The sequence below is a fragment of the Oncorhynchus tshawytscha genome, unplaced genomic scaffold (assembly GCF_018296145.1).
Source record: "Oncorhynchus tshawytscha isolate Ot180627B unplaced genomic scaffold, Otsh_v2.0 Un_contig_17871_pilon_pilon, whole genome shotgun sequence".
NCBI lineage: Eukaryota > Metazoa > Chordata > Actinopteri > Salmoniformes > Salmonidae > Oncorhynchus > Oncorhynchus tshawytscha.
In genome coordinates this window covers 14,180-25,974 of record NW_024607482.1, presented here as the reverse complement: position 1 = coordinate 25,974, position 11,795 = coordinate 14,180, and the positions used below count along the sequence as shown (strand labels likewise).

The 11,795-nt window shown below is 48.9% G+C and overlaps 1 protein-coding gene across 1 annotated transcript; it reads left to right on the top strand.

Annotated features, from left to right (window-relative positions):
- Window positions 1-1,414: 1,414 nt before the first annotated feature.
- LOC112240977 (protein tyrosine phosphatase receptor type O) lies at window positions 1,415-11,340 on the top strand (the record flags this gene model as incomplete). Its single annotated transcript, XM_042312469.1, has 6 exons — window positions 1,415-1,498; window positions 3,796-3,831; window positions 9,321-9,402; window positions 9,521-9,611; window positions 9,747-9,823; window positions 11,083-11,340. Coding segments are annotated over 6 exons (628 nt in total), but the record flags the coding sequence as incomplete, so codon positions are not given.
- Window positions 11,341-11,795: the final 455 nt, after the last annotated feature.

Below are 11,795 nucleotides of genomic sequence, written 5' to 3'. Positions count from 1 at the left end.
GCTGTCATTGGGCCCTAATGAACACTGAGTCCTACTGTAAAGCCAAGCAGCTGTCATTGGGCCCTAATGAACACTGAGTCCTACTGTAATGCCAAGCAGCTGTCATTGGGCCCTAATGAACACTGAGTCCTACTGTAAAGCCAAGCAGCTGTCATTGGGCCCTAATGAACACTGAGTCCTACTGTAAAGCCAAGCAGCTGTCATTGGGCCCTAATGAACACTGAGTCCTACTGTAAAGCCAAGCAGCTGTCATTGGGCCCTAATGAACACTGAGTCCTACTGTAAAGCCAAGCAGCTGTCATTGGGCCCTAATGAACACTGAGTCCTACTGTATAGCCAAGCAGCTGTCATTGGGCCCTAATGAACACTGAGTCCTACTGTAAAGCCAAGCAGCTGTCATTGGGCCCTAATGAACACTGAGTCCTACTGTAAAGCCAAGCAGCTGTCATTGGGCCCTAATGAACACTGAGTCCTACTGTAAAGCCAAGCAGCTGTCATTGGGCCCTAATGAACACTGAGTCCTACTGTAAAGCCAAGCAGCTGTCATTGGGCCCTAATGAACACTGAGTCCTACTGTAAAGCCAAGCAGCTATCATTGGGCCCTAATGAACACTGAGTCCTACTGTAAAGCCAAGCAGCTGTCATTGGGCCCTAAAGAACACTGAGTCCTACTGTAAAGCCAAGCAGCTGTCATTGGGCCCTAATGAACACTGAGTCCTACTGTAAAGCCAAGCAGCTGTCATTGGGCCCTAATGAACACTGAGTCCTACTGTAAAGCCAAGCAGCTGTCATTGGGCCCTAATGAACACTGAGTCCTACTGTAAAGCCAAGCAGCTGTCATTGGGCCCTAATGAACACTGATGAGGAGACCAGTCATTGATGTCTCCACTGTGAACCAACAGAAGGCTGTTAGTGGCCTGATGAGGAGAACAGTCATTGATGTCTCCACTGTGAACCAACAGAAGGCTGTTAGTGGCCTGATGAGGAGAACAGTCATTGATGTCTCCACTGTGAACCAACAGAAGGCTGTTAGTGGCCTGATGAAGAACAGTCATTGATGTCTCCACTGTGAACCAACAGAAGGCTGTTATTGACCAGAGAGTTAAAGAACAGGTCACTATAGTAGATCTTATTAACAGGCTCAGACTGTATGGTGCATTAACAGTGTGACCTCTGACAGGAACTACTCTGCCCTACCTCTCTGTCATGATACTAATGGTGTCTGTTCTGTGAGTCTGTTCTGTCCCCCACCTGTCTGCTGTCTGTCTGTCTGTCTGTCACTGTCTGTCTGTCTGTCTGTCTGTCAGCTGTCTGTCTGTCTGTCTGTCTGTCTGTCTGTCTGTCTGTCTGTCTGTCTGTCTGTCTGTCTGTCTGTCTGTCTGTCTGTCTGTCTGTCTGTCTGTCTACCCCTCAGGCGAAGGAGCCTCTTTGCCTTCCTCACCCTCCTGCCATCCTGCCTTTGGACTGACTATCTTTTGGCTTTTTATATTAATCCTTGGTAAGTAACTGTTCTGGGGCCTGTGTTAGAAAGGCTGTCCCCTCTGACTCCTTAGTAAGTAACTGTTCTGGGGCCTGTGTTAGAAAGGCTGTCCTCTGACCATAGACACCAAGCTACCTGAAAGGTCCCTTTTCTTATTGATGTGACTTAAGGAGTCTGTAGCCAGACATTTCACATACAAATGATCTGCATTTCCACTGTCAATCAACTGGTGGAGAAAAGAGTCCCAGGATCCTGAGGTGATCAGAGTGTGTTCAGATCAGAGATCTTTCTAGTAATCCTCTGTCTGTGGTTGGAACAGTCCTTCACATAAAACACACTCTTCAAGATGGATTCAATAACATGGCAACGTACTAACATACTGTAGCATGATACTAGCAACAGTTTGGCCTTCCTGTCTGCACGCTGTCTGCCCTCTGTCTGCCCTCTGTCTGCACTCTGTCTTCCCTCTGTCTGCTTGCTGTCTGCCCTCTGTCTTCCCTCTGTCTGCTTGCTGTCTGCTTGCTGTCTGCCCGCTGTCTGCCCACTGTCTGCTTGCTGTCTGCACTCTGTCTGCCATCTGTCTGCATGCTGTCTGCACTCTGTCTGCCCGCTGTCTGCACTCTGTCTGCACTCTGCCTGCTGTCTGCACTCTGTCTGCCCGCTGTCTGCACTCTGTCTACACTCTGTCTGCACTCTGTCTGCCCACTGTGCTTGCTGTCTGCACTCTGTCTTCCTCTGTCTGCTTGCTGTCTGCACTCTGTCTGCCCTCTGTCTGCTTGCTGTCTGCACTCTGTCTGCCCTCTGTCTGCAGTCTGTCTGCCCTCTGTCTGCTTGCTGTCTGCACTCTGTCTTCCTCTGTCTGCTTGCTGTCTGCACTCTGTCTGCCCTCTGGGGCCTGTCTGCACTCTGTCTGCCCTCTGTCTGCTTGCTGTCTGCACTCTTCTGCCCTCTGTCTGCACTCTGTCTGCCCTCTGTCTTCCCTCTGTCTGCTTGCTGTCTGCTTGCTGTCTGCACTCTGTCTTCCTCTGTATGCTTGCTGTCTGCTTGCTGTCTGCCCGCTGTCTGCCCACTGTCTGCTGCTGTCTGCACTCTGTCTGCTTCTGTCTGCTTGCTGTCTGCACTCTGTCTGCGTTCTGTCTGCACTCTGTCTGCACTCTGTCTGTCTGCTGTCTGCCCACTGTCTGCCATCTGTCTGCATGCTGTCTGCACTCTGTCTGCATGCTGTCTGCACTCTGTCTGCCCGCTGTCTGCACTCTGTCTGCACTCTGCCTGCCCGCTGTCTGCACTCTGTCTGCCCGCTGTCTGCACTCTGTCTACACTCTGTCTGCACTCTGTCTGCCCACTGTGCTTGCTGTCTGCACTCTGTCTTCCCTCTGTCTGCTTGCTGTCTGCACTCTGTCTGCCCTCTGTCTGCTTGCTGTCTGCACTCTGTCTGCCCTCTGTCTGCAGTCTGTCTGCCCTCTGTCTGCTTGCTGTCTGCACTCTGTCTTCCCTCTGTCTGCTTGCTGTCTGCACTCTGTCTGCCCTCTGTCTGCACTCTGTCTGCCCTCTGTCTGCTTGCTGTCTGCACTCTATCTGCCCTCTGTCTGCACTCTGTCTGCCCTCTGTCTTCCCTCTGTCTGCTTGCTGTCTGCTTGCTGTCTGCCTCTGTCTTCCCTCTGTCTGCTTGCTGTCTGCCCGCTGTCTGCCCACTGTCTGCTTGCTGTCTGCACTCTGTCTGCTTCTGTCTGCTTGCTGTCTGCACTCTGTCTGCGTTCTGTCTGCACTCTGTCTGCACTCTGTCTGTCTGCTGTCTGCCCACTGTCTGCCATCTGTCTGCATGCTGTCTGCACTCTGTCTGCCCGCTGTCTGCACTCTGCCTGCCCGCTGTCTGCACTCTGTCTGCCCGCTGTCTGCACTCTGTCTACACTCTGTCTGCACTCTGTCTGCCCACTGTCTCCCTGCTGTCTGCCCGCTGTCTGCTTGCTGTCTGCTATCTGTCTGCCCTCTGTCTGCCTGCTGTCTGCCCACTGTCTGCACTCTGTCTGCACTCTGTCAGCTTGCGGTCTGCCCGTTGGGTGGTGATGTGGGTCCAGTGGGGGTTGAATAAGGAAGCTCGGACGAGTCAAGTGTGTTTGTATCATCTATGAGTTGGGGATTTGGGACAGACATCACTTGAGCATGTTGCTGTTCTGTAGGTTATCCTCTATTGTCTAGAATGACAACAAGCAGTGATTTGATTGGATGTTGGATCACTTCTGGTGGGAACTAAATGTCTGATTATAAAATGGTGGAACACCAAAGAATCAGGGATTTCTTCCCTCTGTGTTTTATAGGAGCAAGACTGCTTTAAAGAAACGGAAGCTAACAAGGTAACACTACTAGGAAAGGGCTGTGTGTCTGCTGCAGTATGTGCTTGGGAGGAAATCTGTTCATCTGTGTGTGAACTGTGTTAATCTGTGTGTGTGTGTGTGAACTGTGTTAATCTGTGTGTGAACTGTGTTAATCCGTGTGTGTTAATATGTGTGTGTGTGAAGTGTGTTAATCTGTGTGTGAACTGTGTTAATCCGTGTGTGTTAATATGTGTGTGTGTGAAGTGTGTTAATCTGGGTGTGTGATGTTGTAACAATTCTCCTCCTCTTCTGAGGAAATATCGGACCAATGCGCACTGTTCTGTGTGTTGTGTTTCAGCCCTGTCCATCTGGATGACTGTTCTGTGTGTTGTGTTTCAGCCCTGTCCAGATGGATGACTGTTCTGTGTGTTGTGTTTCAGCCCTGTCCAGATGGATGACTGTTGTGTTTCAGCCCTGTCCAGCTGGATGACTGTTCTGTGTGTTGTGTTTCAGCCCTGTCCAGCTGGATGACTGTTCCGTGTGTTGTGTTTCAGCCCTGTCCAGCTGGATGACTGTTGTGTTTCAGCCCTGTCCAGCTGGATGACTGTTCCGTGTGTTGCGTCTCAGCCCTGTCCAGCTGGAAGACTGTTGTGTTTCAGCCCTGTCTAGCTGGATGACTGTTCTGTGTGTTGTGTTTCAGCCCTGTCCAGATGGATGACTGTTCCGTGTGTTGTGTTTCAGCCCTGTCCAGCTGGATGACTGTTCTGTGTGTTGTGTTTCAGCCCTGTCCAGATGGATGACTGTTCTGTGTGCTGTGTTTCAGCCCTGTCCAGCTGGATGACTGTTCTGTATGTTGTGTTTCAGCCCTGTCCAGATGGATGACTGTTGTGTTTCAGCCCTGTCCAGCTGGATGACTGTTCTGTGTGTTGTGTTTCAGCCCTGTCCAGATGGATGACTGTTCCGTGTGTTGTGTTTCAGCCCTGTCCAGATGGATGACTGTTGTGTTTCAGCCCTGTCCAGCTGGATGACTGTTGTGTGTGTTGTGTTTCAGCCCTGTCCAGCTGGATGACTGTTCTGTGTGTTGTGTTTCAGCCCTGTCCAGATGGATGACTGTTCTGTGTGTTGTGTTTCAGCCCTGTCCAGACGGATGACTGTTCTGTGTGTTGTGTTTCAGCCCTGTCCATATGGATGACTGTTCTGTGTGTTGTGCTTCAGCCCTGTCCAGCTGGATGACTGTTCTGTGTGTTGTGTTTCAGCCCTGTCCAGATGGATGACTGTTCTGTGTGTTGTGTTTCAGCCCTGTCCAGCTGGATGACTGTTCTGTGTGTTGTGTTTCAGCCCTGTCCAGCTGGATGACTGTTCTGTGTGTTGTGTTTCAGCCCTGTCCAGATGGATGACTGTTCTGTGTGCTGTGTTTCAGCCCTGTCCAGCTGGATGACTGTTCTGTGTGTTGTGTTTCAGCCCTGTCCAGATGGATGACTGTTGTGTTTCAGCCCTGTCCAGCTGGATGACTGTTGTGTGTGTTGTGTTTCAGCCCTGTCCAGCTGGATGACTGTTCTGTGTGTTGTGTTTCAGCCCTGTCCAGATGGATGACTGTTCTGTGTGTTGTGTTTCAGCCCTGTCCAGACGGATGACTGTTCTGTGTGTTGTGTTTCAGCCCTGTCCATATGGATGACTGTTCTGTGTGTTGTGCTTCAGCCCTGTCCAGCTGGATGACTGTTCTGTGTGTTGTGTTTCAGCCCTGTCCAGATGGATGACTGTTCTGTGTGTTGTGTTTCAGCCCTGTCCAGCTGGATGACTGTTCTGTGTGTTGTGTTTCAGCCCTGTCCAGCTGGATGACTGTTCTGTGTGTTGTGTTTCAGCCCTGTCCAGATGGATGACTGTTCTGTGTGCTGTGTTTCAGCCCTGTCCAGCTGGATGACTGTTCTGTGTGTTGTGTTTCAGCCCTGTCCAGATGGATGACTGTTCTGTGTGTTGTGTTTCAGCCCTGTCCAGCTGGATGACTGTTCTGTGTGTTGTGTTTCAGCCCTGTCCAGACGGATGACTGTTCTGTGTGTTGTGTTTCAGCCCTGTCCAGATGGATGACTGATCTGTGTGTTGTGTTTCAGCCCTGTCCAGCTGGATGACTGTTCTGTGTGTTGTGTTTCAGCCCTGTCCAGCTGGATGACTGTTCTGTGTGTTGTGTTTCAGCCCTGTCCAGCTGGATGACTGTTCTGTGTGTTGTGTTTCAGCCCTGTCCAGACGGATGACTGTTCTGTGTGTTGTGTTTCAGCCCTGTCCAGATGGATGACTGTTCTGTGTGTTGTGTTTCAGCCCTGTCCAGCTGGATGACTGTTCTGTGTGTTGTGTTTCAGCCCTGTCCAGCTGGATGACTGTTGTGTTTCAGCCCTGTCCAGATGGATGACTGTTGTGTTTCAGCCCTGTCCAGATGGATACCTGTTCCATGTGTTGTGTTTCAGCCCTGTCCAGCTGGATGACTGTTGTGTTTCAGCCCTGTCCAGATGGATGACTGTTGTGTTTCAGCCCTGTCCAGATGGATGACTGTTCCATGTGTTGTGTTTCAGCCCTGTCCAGATGGATGACTGTTCTGTGTGTTGTGTTTCAGCCCTGTCCAGATGGATGACTGTTGTGTTTCAGCCCTGTCTAGATGGATGACTGTTCTGTGTGTTGTGTTTCAGCCCTGTCCAGATGGATGACTGTTCTGTGTGTTGTGTTTCAGCCCTGTCCATATGGATGACTGTTCTGTGTGTTGTGCTTCAGCCCTGTCCAGCTGGATGACTGTTCTGTGTGTTGTGTTTCAGCCCTGTCCAGATGGATGACTGTTCTGTGTGTTGTGTTTCAGCCCTGTCCAGCTGGATGACTGTTCTGTGTGTTGTGTTTCAGCCCTGTCCAGCTGGATGACTGTTCTGTGTGTTGTGTTTCAGCCCTGTCCAGATGGATGACTGTTCTGTGTGCTGTGTTTCAGCCCTGTCCAGCTGGATGACTGTTCTGTGTGTTGTGTTTCAGCCCTGTCCAGATGGATGACTGTTCTGTGTGTTGTGTTTCAGCCCTGTCCAGCTGGATGACTGTTCTGTGTGTTGTGTTTCAGCCCTGTCCAGATGGATGACTGTTGTGTTTCAGCCCTGTCCAGCTGGATGACTGTTCTGTGTGTTGTGTTTCAGCCCTGTCCAGCTGGATGACTGTTCTGTGTGTTGTGTTTCAGCCCTGTCCAGATGGATGACTGTTCCATGTGTTGTGTTTCAGCCCTGTCCAGATGGATGACTGTTGTGTTTCAGCCCTGTCCAGCTGGATGACTGTTCTGTGTGTTGTGTTTCAGCCCTGTCCAGCTGGATGACTGTTGTGTTTCAGCCCTGTCCAGACGGATGACTGTTCTGTGTGTTGTGTTTCAGCCCTGTCCAGACGGATGACTGTTCTGTGTGTTGTGTTTCAGCCCTGTCCAGATGGATGACTGATCTGTGTGTTGTGTTTCAGCCCTGTCCAGCTGGATGACTGTTCTGTGTGTTGTGTTTCAGCCCTGTCCAGCTGGATGACTGTTCTGTGTGTTGTGTTTCAGCCCTGTCCAGCTGGATGACTGTTCTGTGTGTTGTGTTTCAGCCCTGTCCAGACGGATGACTGTTCTGTGTGTTGTGTTTCAGCCCTGTCCAGATGGATGACTGTTCTGTGTGTTGTGTTTCAGCCCTGTCCAGCTGGATGACTGTTCTGTGTGTTGTGTTTCAGCCCTGTCCAGCTGGATGACTGTTGTGTTTCAGCCCTGTCCAGATGGATGACTGTTGTGTTTCAGCCCTGTCCAGATGGATACCTGTTCCATGTGTTGTGTTTCAGCCCTGTCCAGCTGGATGACTGTTGTGTTTCAGCCCTGTCCAGATGGATGACTGTTGTGTTTCAGCCCTGTCCAGATGGATGACTGTTCCATGTGTTGTGTTTCAGCCCTGTCCAGATGGATGACTGTTCTGTGTGTTGTGTTTCAGCCCTGTCCAGATGGATGACTGTTGTGTTTCAGCCCTGTCTAGATGGATGACTGTTCTGTGTGTTGTGTTTCAGCCCTGTCCAGATGGATGACTGTTCTGTGTGTTGTGTTTCAGCCCTGTCCAGATGGATGACTGTTCCATGTGTTGTGTTTCAGCCCTGTCCAGCTGGATGACTGTTGTGTTTCAGCCCTGTCCAGATGGATGACTTTTGTGTTTCAGCCCTGTCCAGATGGATGACTGTTCTGTGTGTTGTGTTTCAGCCCTGTCCAGATGGATGACTGTTGTGTTTCAGCCCTGTCCAGGTGGATGACTGTCCTGTGTGTTGTGTTTCAGCCCTGTCCAGATGGATGACTGTTGTGTTTCAGCCCTGTCCAGATGGATGACTGTTGTGTTTCAGCCCTGTCCAGATGGATGACTGTTGTGTTTCAGCCCTGTCCAGATGGATGACTGTTCTGTGTGTTGTGTTTCAGCCCTGTCCATATGGATGACTGTTGTGTTTCAGCCCTGTCCAGATGGATGACTGTTCTGTGTGTTGTGTTTCAGCCCTGTCCAGATGGATGACTGTGTGTTTCAGCCCTGTCCAGCTGACTGTTCTGTGTGTTGTGTTTCAGCCCTGTCCAGATGGATGACTGTTGTGTTTCAGCCCTGTCCAGATGGATGACTGTTCTGTGTGTTGTGTTTCAGCCCTGTCCAGACGGATGACTGTTGTGTTTCAGCCCTGTCCAGATGGATGACTGTTGTGTTTCAGCCCTGTCCAGCTGGATGACTGTTCTGTGTGTTGTGTTTCAGCCCTGTCCAGATGGATGACTGTTCTGTGTGTTGTGTTTCAGCCCTGTCCAGATGGATGACTGTTCTGTGTGTTGTGTTTCAGCCCTGTCCAGATGGATGACTGTTCTGTGTGTTGTGTTTCAGCCCCGTCCAGATGGATGACTGTTCTGTGTGTTGTGTTTCAGCCCTGTACAGCTGGATGACTGTTCTGTGTGTTGTGTTTCAGCCCTGTCCAGACGGATGACTGTTCTGTGTGTTGTGTTTCAGCCCTGTCCAGATGGATGACTGTTCCATGTGTTGTGTTTCAGCCCTGTCCAGATGGATGACTGTTCCATGTGTTGTGTTTCAGCCCTGTCCAGATGGATGACTGTTCTGTGTGTTGTGTTTCAGCCCTGTCCAGATGGATGACTGTTCTGTGTGTTGTGTTTCAGCCCTGTCCAGATGGATGACTGTTCTGTGTGTGTGTTTCAGCCCTGTCCAGATGGATGACTGTTCTGTGTGTTGTGTTTCAGCCCTGTCCAGATGGATGACTGTTCCATGTGTTGTGTTTCAGCCCTGTCCAGATGGATGACTGTTCTGTGTTTCAGCCCTGTCCAGATGGATGACTGTTCTGTGTGTTGTGTTTCAGCCTTGTCCAGCTGGATGACTGTTCCATGTGTTGTGTTTCAGCCCTGTCCAGATGGATGACTGTTCTGTGTGTTGTGTTTCAGCCCTGTCCAGCTGGATGACTGTTCCATGTGTTGTGTTTCAGCCCTGTCCAGAGAGATGACTGTTCTGTGTGTTGTGTTTTAGCCCTGTCCAGATGGATGACTTTGATGCGTACCTCAAAGACATGAGTAAAGACTCCGCCTACAAGTTCTCTCTGCAGTTTGAGGTAGTATTCTGATGACCTAATGATCATGTTAAAGCTGGATTAGATATTGTGTTTGAGTCGTCGCTCATGGCCTGTCATGTGTCTGTCATGTGTCTGTCATGTGTCTGTCATGTTGTAGGAGCTGAAGAGCGTAGGTCTGGATCTTTCCCATGATGCAGCAGACCTGCCTATCAACAGACCCAAGAACCGCTACACCAACATCCTGCCGTGTGAGTGACCGACAGGAAACAGTAGCAGACACTAAGCCATATATAACAGTATGCTTTAACATGGTAGTTTATCTGTAGGAACAGACAGGAAACAGATCACTGATGAGTACTGAATAGAACCATGACTTTCCCCAGATGACTTCAGCAGAGTGAAGGTGATCTATTTACATAACGACGAGGGATCAGACTACATCAACGCCAACTACATACCAGTAAGTATCAGTACATACCAACTACATACCAGTAAGTACCAGTACATACCAACTACATAACAGTAAGTACCAGTACACACCAACTACATACCAGTTAGTACCAGTACATACCAACTACATACCAGTTAGTACCAGTACATACCATCTACATACCAGTTACTACCACTACACACCAACTACATACCAGTACATACCATATACATACCAGTCTAGTACCAGTACACCAACTACATACCAGTTAGTACCAGTACACACCAACTACATACCAGTTAGTACCAGTACATACCATCTACATACCAGTATATAACGACTACATACCAGTTAGTACCAGTACATATCATCTACATACCAGTACATACCAACTACATACCAGTTAGTACCAGTACATGCCAACTACATACCAGTTAGTACCAGTACATACCATCTACATACCAGTATATAACGACTACATACCAGTTAGTACCAGTACATATCATCTACATACCAGTACATACCAACTACATAACAGTTAGTACCAGTACATACCATCTACATACCAGTACCTACCAACTACATACCAGTTAGTACCAGTACATACATCTACATACCAGTATATACCAACTACATACCAGTCAGTATACGTACATACCATCTACATACCAGTTCCAGTACATACCAACTACATACCAGTTAGTACCAGTACATACCAACTAGATACCAGTTAGTACCAGTACATACCAACTACATACCATTTAGTGTCTGCTAACTACCGTTGATCAATGTAGTGATCTGGTCAATACAGTGAACACAGCAAATACAGGGACCAGAGAGATCATAGGCATGATGTCATCCGTTCCCCCTCCAGGGTTTTAAATCTCCCAGTGTACATCACCCAGGGTCCTCTGCTTGAGACCTCAACAGTAACCATAACCCTGGTTTTCTCCCTCTATAGGGTTATAAATCATCACACAGGGCCCTCTGCCTGAGACCTGAACCTCAACAGTAACCATAACCCTGGTTTTCTCCCTCTATAGGGTTATAAATCATCACCCAGGGCCCTCTGCCTGAGACCTGAACCTCAACAGTAACCATAACCCTGGTTTTCTCTCTCTACAGGGTTATAAATCACCACCCAGGGCCCTCTGCCTGACACCTGAACCTCAACAGTAACCATAACCCTGGTTTTCTCCCTCTACAGGGTTATAAATCATCACCCAGGGCCCTCTGCCTGAGACCTGAACCTCAACAGTAACCATAACCCTGGTTTTCTCCCTCTACAGGGTTATAAATCACCCAGAGAGTACATCGCTACCCAGGGTCCTCTGCCTGAGACGAGGAACGACTTCTGGAACATGATCCTGCAGCAGAAGAGCCACATCATTGTGATGCTGACGCAGTGTAACGAGAGACGCAGGGTGAAGTGTGACCACTACTGGCCATTCACAGATGAGCCGGTGACCTACGGAGAGATCAGTGTTGAGATGCTGTCGGAGTCAGAATCACCAGAGTGGACCATAAGGAACTTCAGACTGGGATATGTGAGTGGATCTACAGCATCACAAGACAAACAAACAACACTGATCTCAAAGTTTAACAAACCAAACAACTCCAGTTGCACGAGAACTACTTTAAACAATTTACACTGAACAGATGTTATTTGGTATATGTAAAGACAAGATTAAAACAAGAATAGTCTGATGGGTGACAATATTAGCGTATCACTTGTGAATTATATATTATCACTTGTGAAGGATGCCCGGCATAAGAAACAAAGCCTTTTTTTGTTGCTACTTGTTCAAATCATAGTATCACACCTCGTATCTAGCCCATAGGCCTATATGTTTTAATAAGGTTAGTATCACACCTCATGTAGTCTAGCCCATAGTCCTATAAGGTTAGTATCACTATATGTTTTAAATAAGGTTAGTATCACACCTCATGTAGCCCCATAGTCCTATAAGGTTAGTATCATAGTAGTCCCCATAGTCCTATG